The sequence below is a fragment of the Lolium rigidum genome, chromosome 7 (assembly GCF_022539505.1).
Source record: "Lolium rigidum isolate FL_2022 chromosome 7, APGP_CSIRO_Lrig_0.1, whole genome shotgun sequence".
NCBI lineage: Eukaryota > Viridiplantae > Streptophyta > Magnoliopsida > Poales > Poaceae > Lolium > Lolium rigidum.
Window position 1 is genome coordinate 70,318,953 of NC_061514.1, and position 22,912 is coordinate 70,341,864.

Sequence of the window (22,912 nt, forward strand, 5' to 3'; positions counted from 1 at the left end):
AGAAATGTTTTATATAGACAAAAAATAAAATAAACGTCTCTCAAGAATAAAATATCTCTAAAGCAACAACTAACATCAGTTTCCTTGCAATATACTCTGTATGCTATAAGTTTAGTTAAGTGCAATTTCCAAGATTGACGTTAAATGTACTTTATGTGATCACTTTTTTGTAATATACATAAATATACTAACTATGACTATATACATAAATATACTAACAATGACTATATACATAGTGAGTTATAAACAAGTAAAAATGTTTAATATAAATATGACCGATTTACATGCATCACTTTTCAATGTTTGTTATCATAGAAATTTCTCTCAGCATATAAAAAATATGTTACAATGACTTAACTAATTAGTTTAATATAAAAATAGCCAATTTACATGCATGACGTGCACTCGCTCACCCGCCTCGGTAGGCCTTCGCAACAACCTCACCGACTGGATCCCCGTCAAGCAATCAAGCATAGGGCAAGGATAACTCGGTGAGGTTATTTTTGCCCGCTAAGAAAAAAAAGTGGGAAGAGCCCCAGAATGTTCAAAGATTAGTGACATAGCGAATTGAGTAGTACAGAGGCTGGCTTTTGAGCGTTTTTCTTTTGATTGTACTTCTCTTTGTCAATTTCTTTCATTCTTGGAGGAGCCTTTCGAGTGTTTTCTGATGCTATGGTCTTTTCTCACATGTTTCAGCCGCGGCGCCACCTTGAATTGTCTGTTGGTTTATGGCGAGTTTTGCTCCATTCACTAACAGTCACGGTGAAAGTGCTAATACTATCATGCTTCCATACTAGATTTAATGTCTCAGGATTCAACATATGAATGTGCTAGTATACATAAAAGGCCCGTCTCCCGTCCCCTCACCACTCTTCCGAGCCGACAGAGGAGAAGAGGAGAGGAGTCCGCCGGGATGCAAAAGAGAGCAACATGTCTCGGGAGCAGAATATGAGAGAGAACATGTGGCCCATTTTGAATCTAGCTGGGCATAATAGGAGTGAACAGACAAAAAAAATACACAAGCAAGCCCACAAATCGAGTTGGGCCAACGTACCACAACACATCCGCTATGGCTGAAAAAGAAGAAGATGCAGCCCAGTTCTCTGAGTTTTCCTTCTTTCTGCCTTTACTTGTCTATGGCATGTGGGCCCTGGAACAGTCCCACGCCCCACTCCGCGTTCACACAACTGTTTCCTCCACTCGCCATGGAAGCCCTCTTCGCGAGCTCACGCGCCTCCACGATCTAGTGCAGCAGCTCCAACTCCGGCGTTCTCGCCGCCGCCGAGGCTGCAGTTTCTGCATATTCCGGTCTGCTTCCCGTGGGGTACGGCCAGATAAGGGTGCGGCATGGGGAGGAAGCCTGATCCGGCGAAGCCACACTCCGGTGTGGGCTCCGCCTCGCCCAAGGCGGCGAGGAGGGCGCCGCCTTCACCATTATTCCTCGGCACGGCTCTGTTCGTTCTAGGCTTCGTATCGCTCTTCACCGGGCACATCGTCACCGACGCCGACTGGTCGCGGATCCGGAGCCGGTGGCGGTCCAATCAGGTAATTTTTTTAGAATAACCCAATCAGGTAAATGGCGGCCGCTTGGACCCTTTTACTCTATAATTCGCCAGAATTTTGTTGAGATTGTTGAGTGTGGTTACCCTAGAAAGAATTTGAGTATTATCAGTGAAATTCCGAATGGCTACATGCCTATACCTGTCACATTGTAACCTAGTAGGAACTAGTTGAAGGAATTCGAGTGAGAAGTTCGTTTTGTAGGTTTCGTAGTTTGGCTAATCAACTAACATCTTTTGGGTGCAAAGCTTTACTAGTCTCTTTCTCGCTTGTTTATGGCATTTTCTGCTTCATAGCTATGTCTGTGTTCTCAATTGATTTTGCTCCCTCCCGAATATGTGCAGGTTAGAAATAATGGACCCATTGATATTTGGAAATCAAGGTATTCCAACTTGTACTACGGATGCAGTGGGAGGAGCCCAGAGTTAAGAGGTTAGTCTACTCAGACAGTAATATGAAGATCGATAAAAGTTGCAAACTTGCAATGTTTCAGGTTTATCTGTGTTCATCTTTCAGCTGCTGTGCCCGAGAACAGTTCTACCGGTTACTTGCTCATTGGAACTAGCGGGGGGCTGAACCAACAGCGCATAGGGGTATAATTTTCTTTCAGCTTGTAATTGATTTGTTTTTATTATCCATTGTATTACCATTATGAATCTTCAGTTTCCAGATAATAGATGCTGTTGTTGTTGCCCGGATTTTGAATGCCACACTCGTTGTACCCGAGTTGGACCACCACTCATTCTGGAAGGATGACAGGTGACCTAAAAACTTGAATTTGCATGGGATTGCTATAGTTGATTGTAACTGGCAGAGACTTGTTCTCATACTGTGTGTGTTATATGCAGCGACTTCTCCGATATTTTTGATGCGGACTGGTTCATTTCATACCTATCAAAGGATGTAACTGTTGTTAAAAGGATCCCTTATGAAGTGATGACATCAATGGATAAACTCCCATGGACTATGCGGGCACCTAGAAAGTCCATGCCTGAGTTCTACGTCGATGAAGTCTTGCCTATTCTGATGCGAAGGCGAGTAAGTAAACCAAACAACTGCATTAATTTGGAACTTCTTGCATATTGCTTCCTGTTTATCAAGTACTTTCTGCTATTTATGGCTTCTTTCATTGTAAAGCATGCCATCACATAAACATAGAAGATATTTCATTTCTCAGTCTTCCTGCTTATTTGTTCGTTTAATTTCAAGATAACCATCTTATTCATCTGGTTGAGTATAGGCAGTTACATGGTGATATGTGAACATTTGGTTATCCAATTGCTTACCTGTCGCATGGTGAACTTGGTAGCATCATTAATTGTTAAGAGAATACATTCTTATTTCCCTTCTCTTAAGAACTGTATTAAAAGCTTTGTTAATTGGCAACATATATCAAAACATTATAGAGATACTGGAGTTATATGTGATGAATATATGGACGTAACTACACATGCCTATTAACTTGGAGATGAAATTATTGCAGGCTTTGCAACTAACTAAGTTTGATTATCGTCTCACCGGTGAGCTTGATGAAGAATTGCAGAAGTTACGGTGTCGAGTAAACTTTCATGCGTTAAGATTTACACGATCCATACAAAGTCTGGGTAGAAAGTTGGTGCGGAGGCTGAGAACCATGAGCTCGCGATATGTTGCCATTCACTTGAGGTATGCTCCTTCCTGAATGGAATTTATGAACATTTACCCTGAAAGTACGCATATTTAATAAAGATAATCTTTCGGTTATACCATTAGGTTTGAACCTGACATGCTTGCATTTTCTGGCTGCTACTACGGTGGCGGTGAAAAAGAAAGAAAGGAACTTGCTGAAATCAGGAAACGATGGGATACATTACCTGTAAGTCTCTGAAACTTGATGAGACTTCCCTATCGTATAGTTCTCAACAGATGGGTCCATAACTATTATTGGTTATATGTTGGGTTTTGCATTTCGTTTATGTACCTACAAGAGTATGTTGAGTAGGATTTCCTTAAAAGAACACGTGGTGTGAGATAACTTATTGCTTTTAATGGTGATGTTTCTGGTGATTGGATGTTGGTCAGTTGGTTTCATTTAGAGTAAGCTTTGAATTATGAAATGATTTTAGATTGATTTCTAGCAGGACTTGAGTGCTGAGGATGAGCGCACTAGGGGAAAATGTCCATTAACTCCCCACGAAATTGGTTTAATGCTGCGAGCTCTTGGTTTTGGCAATGAAACTTACCTGTATGTTGCTTCTGGAGAAATATATGGTGGAGAAGAAACTCTCCGACCTCTGCGGGAACTCTTTCCAAACTTCTACACCAAGGAGATGCTTGCTGGGGATGATTTGAAACCATTCCTTCCGTTTTCTTCACGATTGGCTGCTGTTGACTTCATTGTCTGTGATGAGAGTGATGTTTTTGTTACAAATAATAACGGAAACATGGCCAAGGTATTAGCTGGCCGCAGGTAATATATCTCTCTTATTTCTGGATATGTCTGTGTATTCTAGAAAATGCCTTTGTAGATTACGTCCTCCTTCCCAGAATATAAACCATATAAGTTTTGTCCCAACTCAAACTTATTTAAGTTTGACCAAGTTTTCAGAAATAAATATCGATATCTGTAGTACCAATTCAATATTGATTTGGTATTGTAGATATCGATATTTTTCACTGTTAAAAAAATCGGCCGATTAACCAGTTAACTGGCCGATTAATCCCTACTCGGAGGGCCACCGAGTAGCCGATAAACTGATTAATCGGCCAATAAATTGATTAAATGGACGATTAACTGGTCGATTAGTCCATTAATCACCAACTCGCCAGCTGACCGATAAGTTACCAGTTAACGATTTCCCCAACAGTGATATCTCATATTTTTTCTATAAATTTGTTCAAACTTTAAAAGGTTTGACTTAGGAAAAAACTGTATATGCTTTATCTGTTTGGAAAGAGAGAGTATATTGTAACACAGTGCAAACAAGTGTTGAGGTAGGGTCCACACTCTATCTTATCCCTAATGCTACAAGTCTCTTTGTATGTTTTGCATAGTTGTGTATGTTGCTGGTTGTTTAGTTATGCTCATTTGATTGTATAATTTATATGCTAATGGTCTTTATGCCGTGTGAAATCTTCAGGCGATACATGGGCCACAAGAGAACTATTCGCCCAAACACGAAAAAGCTCAATGTATTATTTCAGACACGAAATCAAATGGGTTGGGATATATTTGCGCGGAAGGTAAAGAAAATCCAGCGGGGCCTTATGGGGGAACCAGATGATGCCAGACATGGACGAGATGATTTCCATGAAATGCCATCATCTTGTATCTGTCAAAGAATACCAGCGAACAGATCATTAACGGTACAAACTGATAAGTTGGCAGCCCAAGTGAGCTAGAAAACGAGAATTCTGGGAAATTCATTGAGCCTGGCGTTGATGCATTGGGAAAGTACATATTTGCTAAGTTAAAAAATTATATTTGGACCAAATGAAACAGATGCTGACAGCAAACTCATCACGCCATTTCGTGCTATCCTGGTGGTTCACTGTGCTACAAACAATTCAGACTCACAGCTCCAGCTTGGTTCCCTAGTTGTTTAACTAAATCAAAGAAACTGCCACGGTAAGGTGTTACTAACTCAAGACACATGACCTGTAATTGTGATCTATACACGATAACATGAATGACCCATTAGATAGTGTGCTGTTAACAATGTCCGATGCAAGACTTTTGCTCTATGTGAGTACGTGTAATTTGTTACGTTTTCTTTCTCGTAAGAATAGTTTGCTCTTTTAGGAAGATGCTACTAACGGTGATGTGTTCTTGATAGTTACCGAGCACAGTCAACCTTTCTCTGCGTTCAATTTCTTTCTCTTTTCATGTGATCTGGATTCATGAGCGAAACTTCTCTTTAGTTTATGTTAATACAACAAGGCCAAACTGAACGTGAACTGAAGCTCTGCTTCAGCCATTATAGACCATGGCTGGTTTATTTACTGAAACAATTGGTTTACATTCGATCAGAGGATATTTATTGCCACGGCCTTCTCTTCCTTGAGTTCGCTTGCCGAGGCCTCCATCTTGGAGCGTGCAAAGTCGTCAATCTGAAGACCTGAAACAAATACACTGAACGTTTGAGGAGAACCATGACGCAACGATGCAATGCAAACGATCTCTGCAATGTACTTGAAAACGCTCACCCTGCACGATTGACCACTCGCCCTTGTCGCAAGTCACCGGGAACGAAAAGAAGGTGCCTTCGGGGATGCCGTAGCTTCCGTCGGAGCAGACGCCCATGGAGACCCAGGTACCCTGAGACGGTGCAGTTTTAGTTGCAAGTTCATAGTGATAAAACATGAGAAAGTCATGGCATATGGGGTTGTACCTTTGGGGTGCCAAGGACCCAGTCTCTCATGTGGTCGCAGGCGGCGCTGGCGGCGGACAGCGAGCTCGACTGTTTCCGTGCCTTGATCACGGCCGCGCCGCGCTGCTGGACGGTGCTGACGAACTCCTCCCTCAGCCTTCGCCATGTATACAACACACAAGATAGAAGGCAACTGACTAAGCTTACATCTTCAGTTTTGTGCGAAGGAATGCGACGGAACGTGACCAGGTGACCATGTATACAACACACAAGATAGAAGGCAACTGACTAAGCTTACATCTTCAGTTTTGTGCGAAGGAATGCGACGGAACGTGACCAGGTTACCATTTCTCGTCGGCGACAAGCTCTTTCACCGGTCTCTCGCCGAGCTCGGTCTTGACGGTGGCGTGGCTGGCATCAGGGAACTGGGTCGAGGAGTGGTTCCCCCATATGATGGCGTTCTTGACGTCGCCGACGGGTACGTTCAGCTTCTCGGCGACCTGGCCCAGCGCGCGGTTGTGGTCGAGCCGTGTGAGGCAGGTGATGTTCTTGGCGGGGATCCCGCCGGCGAACTCCTTGAGGACGAGCGCGTTGGTGTTCGCAGGGTTAGCCACCACTAGAACCTGCAAAGGGATCAACCCCGGTGAAAAGTTTGTTGGTTTACTTGGCGATTCTTTAGCGCTCTCTAATTGTACTTGTGCCGTTGCATTGCATCGCACCTTGCAGTTCGGCGCAGCGTGCTGCTGCAGAGCGGAGGCCTGGGACTTGTAGATGGGGACGTTCTTGGCGATTAGGTCTTTCCTCTTCATCCCTTCTTTCCTCGGCCATCCGCCGATCAAGATGGCCACGTTGACGCCCTTGAACGCCTCGGCCTCATCGCTCGTCGCCACAACGCCTGTGACAAAATACTTCTTCTGTAACACGCGTAGCTACAGCCTACAACGCCTTGGAACCTTGGCTACCTGGGAAGCTGAAAATGGATGCAGTGCAGTATACCTCTGAGCAGAGGCAGCGCAGCGTCAATCAACTCCATCCTGACGCCGTTCAGGGCGTCGGCGGCGCGCGGGAGGTCGAGCATGTGGAGGACCACCGGCTGGTCGGGTCCTAGCATCAGGCCCCTCGCGATCATCCCGACGATGGCATACCCGATCTGCCCTGCGAGGCAACAATGCACGCACTTGTGTGAGCTCCTTTCCTTCTGATCAGTAAGAGGTTATTGCCTGATTCAGTGTATGACAGTATGAGCTTCTGAACTTGGGGTGTTTACCTGCGGCTCCCGTGACAAGAACTTTGACGGCTTGCTTCGGATCGTCTCTCGACACCCACGGGCGCCATCTCACGAGGCGCTGGAGGAGAGAAATAGAAGACATCACTATTGACAAGAGTTCTTTCGGTGAAATCTGTATGCGAGTGATTAAACGGTCTCTAACAATGTCTTCCTTGTGTTCGGCTTATGTGGGATCAATCAATTAGCAGAGTTCAAATAGCACCAAGTAGGCCATCGCATGATACCTTGCCTTTGCTAGGCTATGCGGAAAGACTCGGATGCCATGCTGCTTGCCGCAAGAAATCGAGCTCCCTGACTTAAAGTTTGGCATAATGGGGAAAGACTCGGATGCCATGCTACTTCAACAGTTTTTTTTATTTCTCAAATAACCCAAAAAAAAATAACTATTTATAAGTCGTAAATGTCTAATAAGGTTTCAGGATTTGTGCAAGTGAACCTCAATATGAATTTTGCACTTAATGTGAGACATAGCATTAGAGGCTCTCATATATCAAGATTTCCTATGTTGAAGGACTTGCCTATATATTTGATAATTTGACCCCCCCCCCCTCACGTTTAAACTGGACAAACATGAAGACACTAGACATGGGTAATCGGGAGGACACAACTATTTAAAATAGATTAAATAGTGTATTAGCCGATGGAAAGGGGTAGGCTACATATTTTATGGTAAAACTAAATGCAAACTCTACTAGAATTGGATTTAAATCCGTTTGAATAAATCATTATATTATTGGTAACCAACAAGGTGTTAAATCATTTTTGACACTTTTGTGCCTGTGGCGTTGAGCTACTAGGACTATCTGCATAGGTGCTAAGCACTTCGAAAAATATGGGTTTTAAATTATGAAGATGCAACATTATTGCATAGATATTCCACTCAGCAAGAAATATTTATATAGTTGATTAGTATGAAGTACAAAAAATTATTGCACTTCTCACAGAAGGTCGAAGTTGCATTCGTTATGATGCAATTTTAGGGAAGCCCTTCAGTGTTTGATCCCAATTAACCTTAGCCTTACTGAAGTTAGCTGAACAACACCTAAAAACAGTTAGCTATACAAAATGTTGAAGTGAAATCCCAGGAAAAGCTGTAAAAATTGCCGAGCTGTGCAACCAGAAGGGACACATTCCTTCGCACAAAATTCACAATGGGCAGTATAATGAAGATAGGCTGTTTTGGTCTCACCATCTTATGAAGTCATTGCCACTCATTGCAGCGCACTAGTACTGTATAATATTGCTCAATTTGCAATTTTCAATTGCTGTACCAGTCAGAAGCTTATTTATTTTAATTTTGTATGCTTCACCTGCTCTAAATGGAGTGTCGATATTCATTGGATCACTTCCACCGAACCTCTCTAAATTTCTCTATGTTATTTGTATTACATTATTTACATGTATCAATAATGATGTATTACTGCATAATACAATATCTATTGTGACTTGCCGATGTACTCTTGCATTCCAGGGAACTGGAGAACCAGCCCCTGTTTGTAATATATTTATGATGCAGTATTTCAATAACAATGATCCAACCAATCAATTCCCATATAGTAGGATAGTGTTGTTTAGGAATCATGACATCAGGGAAAGTGATAATCCTGAACTAGCATTCATAAGATTGAATGAATTCACCTAATTTCAATACTAGTAGATGCAAAACGAGAAGTAAAGGGAGCATATATACAACAGTTCGGCCGTTCGAATGCACCGCCAAAGATTTGTTTAAGCAGGGGCTTCTTTCTCCTCGTTGTCTTGTGGTGTATCATAACGCGGCTGCTGTCTAAACAATTGCAACAAACACAAAGTTCAGCAAACCAGGGTTGTTGGTCGGCCAAAATCAACCACAAAATACAATTAATGCTTATCTCATGAACATTGTGGTGATCATTTAGCACCGCCCATGATATTGTAATGCATTTTCTTGGCAGGGCATCGGGCCATTAGAGCCATCTCACTTGTATAAATGGAGCCTAATTAGAAGGAACCCCCAGCATCAGTAAGCAGTCAGACTTTTAACTCTTAGCCTGAAGGCACTTTTCCATTCATACAGAGAGAGAGAAAAAAGCGAGTAAAAGATGGTGAAGCTTGCAACTGGAAGCTTCGGCGACTCGTTCAGCGCCACGTCCATCAGATCCTATGTGGCCGAGTTCATCGCCACCCTCCTCTTCGTGTTCGCTGGCGTCGGGTCCGCCATTTCCTACGGTGAGCTCCTCCTGCTGGCTGTTCTAAATATCTGTCAGGGAAATCGTATCTCCATTGATAACTGAAAATTCTTTTTGTATACGCAGGGAAACTGACGGACGGTGGCGCGCTGGACCCGGCTGGCCTGGTGGCGATCGCAATCGCCCATGCGTTCGCCCTCTTCGTTGGTGTGGCCATGGCCGCCAACATCTCCGGCGGCCACCTGAACCCCGCCGTCACGTTCGGCCTCGCGGTCGGCGGCCACATCACCATCCTCACCGGGCTCTTCTACTGGGTCGCCCAGCTGCTCGGCGCCTCCGTGGCATGCCTGCTCCTGCAGTTTGTCACTCACGGCCAGGTTGGCATAAACTATCTTTTTAAGCTCGTGCAAGAACTCTTGCCACGCTACTCTGAACTCTGAAGCAGTACCACACTGTAAAATGTACGCCCTGCTTTTCTTTTGCAGCCTATCCCGACACACGCCGTCGGCGGGATCAGCGAGATCGAGGGCGTGGTGATGGAGATCGTGATCACCTTCGCGCTCGTGTACACGGTGTACGCCACGGCGGCCGACCCCAAGAAGGGCTCCCTCGGCACCATAGCGCCCATCGCCATCGGCTTCATCGTCGGCGCCAACATCCTGGCTGCAGGCCCATTCAGCGGCGGCTCCATGAACCCGGCACGCTCCTTCGGCCCCGCCGCCGTAGCCGGCGACTTCTCTGGCCACTGGGTGTACTGGGTCGGGCCACTCATCGGAGGCGGCCTCGCCGGGCTTGTCTACGGCGACGTGTTCATCGCCTCCTACCAGCCGGTCGGCCACCAGGAGTACGTCTGAAGAGCGTCGATCGGTCCGAACCTTGCCTCCTCGCCGCTGAATTTCATCATCACCATGACTTCCTGTTTGAATTTCGTCTTTGCTTTCGGTTGTAATCCACCATGCATAGCAAACCAATTGTAATCGACAACACCGCTCGACCTTACATCTGTGATCAATCAAGTGGAGAATGAATCCATGACTGTCACAGAGCATCTCCACTCGTCACCAGGAGTTCTTCCATTTGTCATGCCCGTGCGTGGTGGATACATTGGGCCGGATGGACATGGGCCAAGGGCTGGTTGCACTGGGCTTGCTGCTTGACTTGCTGACGATAAGAAGGAGCCAAGGACTGTAAGAAAGGGGAGAACAGAACAGAACAGAACAGAAATTGAATCGACTCTTCCTCTCTCGTCTGGCCCCCTCTATCCTCTGGTCTGGTTTCTCCTTGAGATCTTCATCTTCTTCAGGTCCGGTGCTACCACAAGCACCATTGTATCCATCTCACGTCCCGGCATTCGTTGGTGGCCACGGGATATGACACCATTCCGCCAAATGAAACATTTTTTCGCAGTCTTCCGCCGGATTGGGCAGAAATTTAATCCGGCGCGAAGCCAGGCCGAACCCCAAGGCGTTGGGGGTGATTGGGGACGCCGGATGAAGCAAAAAGGGGAGTGTGCCAGAGCGAGACACCGTATTTTTGCCCCCTCGTGCGACACAGCCCCTCCCCCCCCCCACCCCCGCTGCCATGTTTGCCACCGGCACCACCCTATCCCATCTACCGCGCCCATGCCGCTAGAAAGGCCATTCGCTGCCGCACCAACCTTCATCGTCCCTACTGATCATATTTTCTCGGTGGTTCGGCATCGCGGGCAGCTCCGCGGTCAACTACGTGCCCACCACGCCCGCTAGGTGCTCCGCGTTTTGTTTGCTCGACCATGGACTTCAACGGTGACGAGGATGAGCATATGTCCACCGAGCTGATGAAAGAGCAAACCGTCGTAGCCGCCGATGATGAATAGCACATGATGATCCTTGCCTGCCTGGCCGGCCTGTATGCGGGGAATGCTAAGACACGGCGCTGAGGTTCGGCGCCAAGACGCAGGAGATGCAAGCCAAGGCAGCGGATGGAGAGTTACTACATGTTGTATGCCGACTACTTTATCGAGGATCCGTTGCACCAGGAGTCGTTGTTTCAACGCCGTTTTAGGATGGCTGGAAGCTCTTCCTCAAGATTGTTTATGCCATCCGAAACTTCGGCACCTACTTCAGGTTGGAGCGTGATACTTGAGGCGCTGGCTACACATGATCTTTGGATTTCGTGCTCCTTATTTGGTATGTCACAATCTAACAACGACATCAACATCTTGCAATGCTCACTCATCTTCGTCCAGCTTGCTGAGGGTCATGCTCGCCCGGTGAACTTTGTGATCAATGGGAACCACTACAACAAGGGATACTACTTTGCTGATGGCGTCTATCCAACTTGGTCAACACTTGTGAAGACTATCTCAAGCCCTCTTATCGGCAAGATCAGATGTGGGAGGTGATGAATGCTTGTGTGATATTGCACAATATGATCATTGAGAGTGAGTGGACGGATCCAGTGCTTGAGAGCGAGAGGCGGAACCATATTTCAGACATGTTCCTCTTGAAGAGCATGATCAAGAGGTTCCAGCATCGTGGGCTGCCTTTTTTCCTTGCTATATGTCAAGAGATCCTAGATCCACATGTGCATCAACGGCAGCAAAACGATCTAGTGGATCGAGCACCTATGGAGGACAAAGGCAACACCTAATTTGATGTGTTCTAATTTGTGTTCCAAAACTTGTTAAATTATGAGCTTCTTTTGTTGAACTATTTGCTTTGTATTGATTTATGTGTCGGACTATGTGATCAAAATGATTCGTGATTTCCAAACTCGCTGAACTATCCCCCCCCCCCCCACACACACACACGCCTAAAATTGCCTCATATGACCCTATTTAGCATCATAAAACGGCCTGGGGTGTCAACGAGTGGAGATGATTTTTGTCCCATCAATGATCTCAGTTTACATACATGGGCAAGAGACGTGAGCGGAGAATGATCAGAAATCATGTATGTTCGTGTGGGAGCAAGCATGAGGGAACTGCCGCGACGTTTGTTATAGGATCAACCACATTTAGTTTTGCAAGTAGAGAATTATCCCTAATAAAATAAATCCTAACACCCTCCCCCCTCAAATACTTGCTTGTCTTTACGACCGATCATCATGGGAATCATTTCCTGCAAGTGGGAAAATTCATGAGAAATGTACTATATGCCATGAAAACTCCTTCTAAAAACCCCATGGGAAATAAGGATAAAATGACATATGTCGTCCGTTTATACTGATATTGCCTCTTTAAAAACCTTACACGATAAACCCTTATGAAAAAATCACAAAGGGAAAGAGTGCAAACCTAAGACCTGATAATCTTCAATAGATTATAACCTGGGAGATTTCTCCCCCGAACTTTGCAACAGGTTATAACTTGGGAGATCCCCCTGACGAGGGATCACCTCGCCAATGGCTACGTATTATAGACTTGGGTTTCGGGAGAGAGCGGCGATGGAGATTCCGGGGACGAGATTAGGCACACGATGTACCCAGCTTCGGGTCCCCTCGGTGGAGGATCCCTACGTGCTGCTAGCAATCCACTATATGATCATAGATGTGTTTACATGGTGCCGCCGTAGCGGAGCTATGTTGTCTATTTCTATGTCTATATCTTGGCCTCCTTCTTTCGGGTGCCCTGGCTAGCTTTATATATGCAACCAGCCTAGGGTTTTACAAGAGTCCTAGTCGACTACTTCCTCGGGTCGCCTTGTTGGGCCTTCTCCATATTGGGTCTTCTCCATATTGGGCCGAGCCAGGTATACTAATAATGAGTACCCGAAGGGTATGCCCATGTCACCCCCCCCTCCAACTTTGTAATTTTAAAAGTCTTCTCGTATCAATTCCATATACATATTTATGAAATAAAGAACTTGGTAAACAAATCAGCGAGGTTATCACGTGACTTAGTTTGCAAAATCTTTATTTTCCCTTCCTTTTATAGCTCATGGGGATAGAAAAGCTTAGGAGCAATATGCTTTGTAATATTACTCTTAATATAACCTGTTTGCATATGCACAATACAAGCAACATTATCTTCATAGATAATGGTGGGCGATCCCAGTGAACCAATCCCACTTAAACCTTAAACAAAATTCATCATTCTGCAAAGTCATACACATTCCTGTGATGCTTCGTACGAAGCAATTATCTTAGAATGATTCATGGATGTAGCCACCAAGATTTTCTTTGTTAACTTCCAAGATAAGGCCGACCTCAATGTAATAAGACAAAATCAGTTTGTGATGGCATTGTGGGGATCTAATAAGTATCCAGCATTGCAATAGCCCACCAAGTGACATAGGCGTCCCCAATGGGCCTGCCGAAGATGGTACCCGGGGTTTATTGAAGGCCCACAAGACAAAAAGTTAGAGTTGTATTAGGAAATATAGAGACTTGTAATTTTACGGAACAGGTTAGCAACCCTCCCGGACTCTGTAACTTGTGTATTACGAATCCCTCGGCTCCGCCTCCTATATAAGGGGGAGTCGAGGGACAAAGAGAGGATCGAATCCATTGTCAATATAACCCTAGTTTCTTAATCGTCGAGTACTTTTCGGCTGAAACCTTCGAGATCTACTTGCCCTCTACTTCCAACTAAACCCTAGTCTACAACTTGTAGGAATTGATAAGTTAATCCCTTATCAATTGGCGCCGTCTGTGGGATTTACGGTGGGCAAATTACACAAGGCGTGGCCAGGAGGATACGAGTATATGCTTGTAGTTGTCGACAAGTTTACCAAGTGGGTTGAAGCGAAGCCGATAAATTCGCCAGATGCAGCATCGGCGGTCAAGTTCATCAAAAGCATTGTCTTTCGGTTTGGAGTTCCTCATAGCATTGTCACAGACAATGGCAGTAATTTCACGTCCAAGGAATTCAAACCTTATTATGCAGAGGTAGGCATTAAACTACACTTTGCGTCAGTTGCGCACCCGCAGACTAACGGTCAAGTCGAGAAAGCAAACGGCGTCATCTGCAACGGCATCAAGAAGCGCTTGCTAAGACCATTGGAAAAAGCTCGCCATACTTGGCCAGAGGAACTACAAAGTGTGCTATGGAGCATACGAACAACACCCAACACAGCAACCCAGGAAACCCCGTTCTTCCTGGTTCATGGAGCAGAAGCAGTGTTGCCGATAGAAATAGAACATAATTCTCCGAGAGTAGCGGAGTTTGATGAAGAAACCTCGAGAAAGGCACGGGAAGACGACATGGATGCACTTGACGAGGCTCGCGACGAAGTATTGTCAAGAGTCGCCAAGTACCAGCAGGATATGAAAAATTATCACAGTCGACGATTACGACCAAGGTCTTTCCAGGTTGGCGACTTAGTTCTTCGACTCACACAAGATAGCCACGAAAAGCTCGAGTCACCTTGGCTAGGGCCCTATATTGTTACTGAAGTAATCGAAGGAGGAGCATACAAAATCAAGGACAAGAAGACAGGAGTCGCCGAGCCAAATCCTTGGAACGTGGCGCAGCTCAGGCGTTTCTATGCCTAGAGTCAAAATATAATCTTCCTTGTAAACATACAATGTACTGAAACGCCCGCGAGTTTCCAGACGCACTATTTTCCTTTTCAGGGCACCGAGTGGGGCTGAAAAGGTTTTTAATGAGGCGGGCTCGCGGTGCTGCAATATAATAAAGATATTGATGACCTATATTTTCCTCGACGACAGGCCCGGGGGCTCATAAACAAAATATATAACTTCCCTGCGCAATACAGTTATTCACCTTTGCATAAAGATAGTTCGACAAACAAAAGATAACTACAGGTCAGCGATACGTTCGGGGGCTATCACCTGCAAATACAGTGAACACTCAATAAAAATTATTTGCTTTGGTTTAAAAACCTCGCAAACATAAATAAAAATATAGACATTAGCTACCGAAATACTCGGGGCTTGACGAGAAAAAAATAAGGAAAACATATCCAACAGCTTTACAATATAGATTGTGTTTACAACATACAAGATGAAACCACCGAGATAAAAGAAAAACTGTCAATCGTTGCCTAGTATATCATCTATGTTTACTCGTTCATTATTTGCAGCACGAGTACTATGTTCAGCATAGCTACCTTTCACGAAGAACTCAGCGTCCATCCGAAGCAGTTCATCCATCATCTCTTCTGCTACAGGGGTCACAACATCATCAATTTTGTCAATGTTCCTCTTCCTCTTCGACATCTTGGCCAGACACTTGGCAACAACTCGACTCATGTTTAACTTCGGATAGCAGATTTGTATCATAATCATAGCAAATCTCGCACCGGCAGACAATTGGGCCCGCACAAAGCCATGGATTCGAGGGGCATCCCGAAACTTGTCCATCAGAGCAGGAAGGGTTTCTGGCGTCTTGTTGCGCGGGGACATGATGCTATAAACTAAGGACAATGTCCTTGTGCAGAAGTCGAGAAAATCGCGGACCTGACTCGCGCGATCTTGAAATCTGACGATTTGGCGGGTACGTTCAGGCGTCACCCAAAAATTAGAACCATGCTCCAATGCAAGTTTGAGAAGCGCATTAGATCGAGCCTCAACACGTTGATCTTCGGCAGCGGTATCCAAAAAAGAACCTATTTCAGTGGAGGAATCAGCAAGGAAGGAAAAATAGCAAGAATAAAATCAAGTGCGATCAAGTAAACGAAGTATACCTGTCATATCCAAGCTGGAGTCATTCATCAGTTGAAGCATGTAATTCTCTCATGAAGAAGCTTGGGCAGCCTCAGTAACCGCGGTTTCTTTCAATGCTAGGGCTTCTTGAGCTTGTTGAAGAGCAAGTTTTTCCCTTTCAGAAGATTGTCGAGACTGCTCCATTATCACGAGAATTTGTTTCTTCACTGTTGTGGGTATACTTTATGGGTATATCAACGACATGTGATGAGGACATCCCTACCTCACTACTACCTCCGTCATTACCAACTGAAGATGAACCTGCTGTGAAGCTCAAGTCCAATGAAGTCAGGATTGGACCAATGACACGAGCTCGTGCGAAGCTACTTAAACAACAGGTGAACTTGTTTCTAAACGATACTTTGATTGATGAGAACTTTATACTGCCTAAGTCCTATTACTTATGTATCATCAGGTATCAAGAGGAGACGAGCATCGCACGAGGAGAGGAGCAGCTGGACATGAAGACGGACGTCAAGATGGCCGTGAAGCCGGACATGGAGCTGGACATGAAGATATCTCATGGACGCGCGAGGGAGGAGCGGGAGGCATGCGCGAGAGGAGAAGAAGAAGTCCAGGCCGGTCCGGAACCCGGTCGGACCGGCCCCGGACCGGCCAGCCCGGTCCCGGGCCCGGTCAACCGGCCGCCAACCGGACGCCAACCGGAGGAAGCCCCTCGTACCGGACGAAAACCGGAAACCTCGCAGTTTTCCGGTCCACAGCCCGGTCAACCGGACCACTGACCGGACAGCCCGGTCCACAGCCCGGTTGACCGGACCACCAACCGGACCGGCCGGTCCACAGCCCGGTCGACCGGATCCCAGACCGGACATGTCCGAGTCCGTCTCGACCAGCATCTATTCCGGGTCGGTTATTACTTGTATCTTTTCGACCGTAACTCGTCCCGACGCCTATATAAGTGCCTTGGACGACCCCCTAGCTGCTTTAGACCACGTTTAAGATAAACCCTAGTTCTTAGTTGTTTGCTCGCAAAACTATTGAATTCCCTACACCATATTGCTTGGATATTGTGTAGATCCTGTTTAAGTCTTGTGTGATCTCGCTGTTCCATTGGGAATTAGACGGTTGCAACTTACCGCTTCGTGGTCGGCGGCTACGTGCGCAAGTGTGTGGAGTTGCGAATATCTTGCGGTGGTTGAGAGCTGTTGCATCTGGCGACAGGGACCAATCGAGAGATCTCGTTGCGTCATACAAGTTATCATCCACTTCATCGTCGTGTATCTCCGCTGCCATCACCCGTGATCATCATCACCACCATTGCTTACTGAGAAGATCGGGCCACCCCTTATCATCTTGGTATCAGATTTCCAGCTTTCCTCGGTAAGCCATCCACAATCCACCCCATAGTTGAGTTGTGAGTGTTTTCCTATCCAGAAAAAGCCAAAAAAATTTAGGGTTAGGGTTTGCCATAGCCATAGCTTGCACTAATTTCGAGTTTTAGTTGCTTTTCGTAGTTGTTTTTGCGTACCTTTATCTTTCTTCTAGTAGAATTGTTAGGGTTTGTGTTTTCTATCATCTAGTTTATCATCTAGAGTCAGCTTTTGTTTACTCCGAGTCCACATAGCATACAAGTGTGTTTGTCCAAACCATAGCTACAGCCTTTCGATATACGTGACTAGGAACTTCCCGTAAGAGACTAGTTTTACCGCTCGACAGGCTGCTCATTAGGGTTTTGGTGCTTTGCATATCTTGTTGGCCGTGTTATCAAGGAGTTGAGTCATAAAATCAAAAAAAAGAGAAAATAGAAAAGAAGCAAAAAGAGCTACATAGCTGCGTGTGTACAAAAAGAAAATACAAAAAGAAAAGTGTGTGCTAGTTGAAATCAAGTGAAAGGCCTAAGTTTTCTTTACTGCATCCGTAGTTGAGCAATCTTGTGCCTGTCTCGTTGAGCTTTGCTAGTGTCTCTCTTGTGCATTGCAACCTTTCCTCCATATAGTTGCATTGCCCCATTATATCGCCTTGTGTGAGTATCTTTGGTTGTCTACGGTCAGCGCTAGAGCTTGTTATTGGTGCAAATAGGTAGCCTACCTACAGCCCCACATATACCCCGCTTTGTCGTGTGATTGTTCTTATACCCTTGATATTCGCTTCGCTACATCCGTGCACTAGTTGTTACTACAAGTGGTAAGCAACACTAATTTACTTTGGAACGGTAAGATTTCCTTTTCTTATCAGTTTTGAGTGAGTTGTGAGAGTACCACCATATATTTTTGATTTAGTGCACTAACCTACTAATCATGTCTGCTAGTGATAATAAGATTGTTAACCAGGAAAACAAGAACTCGGCAGATATCATCACATGGAGGGAGTATGAAGCTCTTCGTAATGAGATGCGACGTGAATTCCGCACTAACGATGATGAGCTTAAGGGTACAGCTTGACGAGATCAAACAAACGATGGATGCTACTAATGTCACCGTCACCGGATTGTCCGATCAAATGACGGATATACAGCCGCAATATTGCGGATATGCGTCTCGCTATTGAGAACTTGACTCGTACTACAACAACAACAACAAGAAGATGATGAAGATCCCGAGCTTGAAGATGACGCACACAATGCTCGTGGTGCGCCTCGTGGTCATCGTCCTCGTGGTTGGGTTCCACTTGGCCGCAATGGTCGTGGACAAGATGAAGAAGATGGATTGGGTAAGCCTAAGTTTTCCATACCCAAGTTTGAAGGAGGAGCTGATGTTGAAGAATACCTTACTTGGGAGCTCAAGATTGAGAAATTATGGAGCCTACATCCACACTACTCTGAAGATAGGAAGATCAAGCTTGCGTCTTCTGAATTTGATGGTTATGCATTGCGTTGGTGGGATTCTTTGGTTCGTAACCTCGATGAAGATGGTGCACAACCTATCCGTACATGGCGTGCTATGAAAGAGGCAATGACTTCTCGTTTTGTGCCTACAAATTACATGCGGAACATATTTGATAAGCTAACACTATTGAGGCAAGGTGTGAAGACCGTTGATGAGTACTACATGGAGATGGAGATGCTTATGCAGCGTGGTCGTGTCCGTGAGTCTCTAGAGATGACAATGCAGCGTTTTCTCAATGGATTGAAGTATGATGTTAAAGGCATTGTTCGTCATTACACCTACACCAATATGAATCAATTGTTACATCATGCAAGAGAAGCTGAATCACAGCTTGGTCGAAGAAGCAAAGGTTAAGGGACGTGCTACGGGAGCTGGGCGTTTTACACCCCGCGCGCCCTCTACGGCGCCGGCGCCTTCGACGCGCTCCGCTCCTTACTCTACTCCGCCTAGCAAACCGGTCTCCAATGTATCTAATGCAAAGAAGTCCGAATCTGCCGCAAGTACGAGTGGTTCTGGTGTGTCTACAACGCGCAACCGCGATATGCTTTGCCATACATGTGGTGGCAAGGGTCACTTCAAGAGAGATTGTCCTAACCGCAAAGTCATGTTTATCAATGAGGACAATGAGTATGAGACCGGAGATGATGTTGATCCAAATGCTCCGTACGATGATGACTATGACACCGATGGTGAAGATGCATATCCTTCGATGCTCGCACCATTGTTGTGTCGCAGCCGTGCTCTTAATGTGTTGCCTAGTGCATCTACTCAGCGCTGCAATTTGTTCCAAACCAAAGCTTTAGTTGGTCCTGACAAGGCTTGCAAGGTCATTATTGATGGCGGGAGTTGCCGCAATTTAGCAAGCAAGGAGTTATGTACCAAGCTGAAGTTGAAGTATCTACCGCACCCGCATCCATATTATATTCAGTGGTTGAGCGACAATGGTGAGATGAAGGTAAACCACATGGTGCGTGTTGAGTTTGCGATTGGACCGTATAAGGATTGCATTGACTTTGATGTGGTTCCTATGACGGTTTGTCACCTCTTATTGGGTCGGCCTTGGCTCTATGACCGTTCTGTGCAACACAATGGCCGTGCCAATACATATCACTTGGAGTACAAGGGCAAGAAAATTAACTTACAGCCTATGTCGCCACAACAAATTGTCAATGAGTCTCGTCAGAAGATTGAAGTTAATTTGGAGGATGCACCTCTAGATAGGCGAGAGAATTGTAATGTCGTGAGTGATATAACGAAAAGTGAGAGAGTGAATTCCTTAGTCTCATTAGCCACCAAAGAAGACATGAGAGAATTTAGTGAGGATCCTACGGCCATGCCTCTTGTGCTTTTGTACAGGGGTACGGTTTTGGTTTCTAACGACATGACCCCTCTTCCTCTTGGTGTTTCTAGTGTTTTGCAGAATTCGGCGACGTGTTTCCGGAGGAGGTACCCGCAGGACTACCACCATTGCGAGGTATTGAGCATCAAATTGACTTGATTCCCGGAGCATCGCTGCCCAATAGGGCGCCATATCGCACTAATCCCGAAGAGACGAAGGAGATACGTAAGCAAGTACAAGCGCTACTCGACAAAGGTTATATTCGCATAAGCCTTAGTCCTTGTGCTGTTCCCGTTATTCTAGTTCCTAAGAAAGATGGTACTTGGCGTATGTGCGTAGATTGTAGAGCTATAAACAACATTACTATTCGATATCGTCATCCTATTCCCCGTTTAGAGGATATGCTAGATGAATTGAGTGGTGCCGCCGTGTTCTCTAAAATTGATTTGCGTAGTGGTTATCATCAAATTAGGATGAAAGAAGGGGATGAGTGGAAAACAGCCTTTAAAACAAAATTTGGTTTATATGAGTGGTTAGTAATGCCTTTTGGATTAACTAATGCACCTAGTACTTTCATGAGACCGATGAACCATGTTTTGCGTGAATTTATTGGCAAATTTGTGGTTGTGTATTTTGATGACATATTAATCTACAGCCGCAATGAATCTGATCATACTATACATATTCGACATGTTTTGCAAGTGTTGCGTGATAATAAACTCTATGGTAATCTTGAGAAGTGCACATTTTGCAAAGATAAGGTCATATTTCTGGGTTATGTTGTCTCTAAGCATGGAGTAGAAGTAGATGTGTCTAAAATTGAAGCTATTCAAAATTGGCCTACTCCCATGAATGTGAGTCAAGTAAGAAGTTTCCATGGTCTAGCTGGGTTTTATCGCAGATTTGTGCCCAACTTTAGTACTATTGCTGCACCTTTGAATGATTTGACTAAAAAGGGTGTTGTCTTTGAGTGGGGCGCAGCCCAAGATCATGCATTTGATGAACTGAAACGATTGTTAACTTCTGCACCGTTGCTTGCACTTCCCGATTTCAATAAGCAATTTGAGATTGAATGTGATGCTAGTGGTATTGGAATTGGTGGTGTGTTGATGCAAGAGGGTCGCCCAATTGCATATTTTTCTCGAGAAACTATCTCGGTGCTAAGTTGAACTATCCTATATATGATAAAGAATTGTATGCTTTAATTAGAGTTCTTGAGGTTTGGCAACATTACTTGTGGCCAAAAGAATTTATCATACATTCCGATCATGAAGCTTTAAAATACCCGAAAGCCCAATCTACTTTGCATAAGCGTCTAGCTAAGTGGGTTGAGTTCATTGAGTCTTTTCCATACATTATTAAGCATAAGAAGGGAAAAGATAATATTGTTGCCGATGCTCTATCTAGGAAGAATATGCTATTAACTCAACTTGATGTTAAAATTCCTGGTTTAGAGATACTATGTGATTTGTATGCCACCGATCATGATTTTGCTGAACCATATCGCTTATGTGCTCTTGGTAAAGCATGGGAAAAATATCACATACATGATGGTTTCTTGTTTAGGGCTAACAAACTATGTGTTCCAGTAATCGTCCGTGCGTTTGCTCTTATTGCAGGAATCACATGCCGGAGGTTTGATGGGTCACTTTGGGCGTGAGAAGACGCTACTCATGCTAGCTGACCACTTTTATTGGCCAAAGATGAGGCGGGACGTGGATAGATATGTGAGGAGATGCATTACTTGCAACAAGTCCAAGTCCAAGCTGAAGCCTCACGGTTTGTATACTCCTTTACCGGCACCTACTACACCTTGGGAGGATATTAGTATGGATTTTGTGTTGGGTTTGCCGCGTACTAAGAGAGGCCATGATTCTATATTTGTGGTAGTGGATAGATTCTCTAAGATGTCCCACTTTATTGCTCGCCACAAGAGCGACGATGCGTCGCATATTGCTAACCTGTTTTTCAGTGGAGATTGTACGTCTACATGGAGTCCCGAGGACTATTGTTTCGATCGTGACGTGAAGTTTATGAGCTACTTCGGAAGACGCTTTGGAGAAAGCCGGGGACGAAGCCGCTGTTCAGCACTACTTGTCATCCCCAAACCGATGGTCAAACCGAAGTGGTGAATAGAACATTGTCACAACCGTTGAGATCCATGATCAAGAAGAACCCGAAGGAGTGGGAAGAGTGTTTGCCGCATGTGGAGTTTGCTTACAACAGGGCGGTACATTCTACCACGGAGCTATGTCCTTTTGAGGTGGTGTATGGTTTCAAACCCATTACTCCACTTGACTTGTTGCCTTTGCCCATACATGAGAGAGTTAATATGGAGGCATCCAAGAGGGCAGATTTTGTGAAGAAGATTCATGTGAAGACTAAAGAGTTGATTGAAAAGAAAGGCAAGAGCAATGCTGCAAGGATGAATAAGAAGCGCAAAGAGATGTTGTTCAAGCCTGGTGATTTGGTCTGGGTACATTTTCGCAAGGATAGATTCCCGAAGCTGAGGAAGTCTAAGTTGAAGCCTCGTGGTGATGGTCCTTACAAAGTGCTTGCCAAGATCAATGATAATGCATACTCAATAGATCTTCCAGAGGATGAGTTTGGTGTCAGTAATTCTTTCAATGTTGCTGATTTGACACCATATGACGGAGAAGACCTTGGAGCGTCGGGGTCGACGCCTTTTGAAGGGGGGAGATGATGAGGACATC

At 45.0% G+C, this 22,912-nt stretch overlaps 3 protein-coding genes across 3 annotated transcripts; 2 read left to right on the forward strand and 1 right to left on the reverse strand.

The window, feature by feature from the left end:
- Positions 1-1,347: 1,347 nt before the first annotated feature.
- On the forward strand, positions 1,348-5,007 carry LOC124676725 (O-fucosyltransferase 29-like). The gene is made up of 9 exons (XM_047212761.1): positions 1,348-1,545; positions 1,905-1,992; positions 2,077-2,153; positions 2,231-2,319; positions 2,409-2,598; positions 3,044-3,225; positions 3,313-3,415; positions 3,681-4,009; positions 4,680-5,007. Exons 1-9 carry the CDS (start codon positions 1,348-1,350, stop codon positions 4,939-4,941), a joined length of 1,518 nt encoding a protein of 505 aa, XP_047068717.1. The 3' UTR covers positions 4,942-5,007.
- A 558-nt stretch (positions 5,008-5,565) lies between these two features.
- Positions 5,566-7,343, reverse strand: LOC124676183 (malate dehydrogenase, cytoplasmic-like). The gene is made up of 7 exons (XM_047212257.1): positions 7,177-7,343; positions 6,906-7,064; positions 6,629-6,804; positions 6,255-6,532; positions 5,931-6,066; positions 5,746-5,857; positions 5,566-5,657 (listed from the first exon to the last, which is right to left on the reverse strand). The coding sequence occupies exons 1-7, from the start codon at positions 7,277-7,279 to the stop codon at positions 5,566-5,568; spliced, it is 1,056 nt and encodes a 351-aa protein (XP_047068213.1). The 5' UTR covers positions 7,280-7,343.
- Positions 7,344-9,278: 1,935 nt separating this feature from the next.
- On the forward strand, positions 9,279-10,219 carry LOC124671508 (probable aquaporin TIP2-1). Its single transcript, XM_047207875.1, has 3 exons — positions 9,279-9,405; positions 9,492-9,742; positions 9,851-10,219. Exons 1-3 carry the CDS (start codon positions 9,279-9,281, stop codon positions 10,217-10,219), a joined length of 747 nt encoding a protein of 248 aa, XP_047063831.1.
- Positions 10,220-22,912: the final 12,693 nt, after the last annotated feature.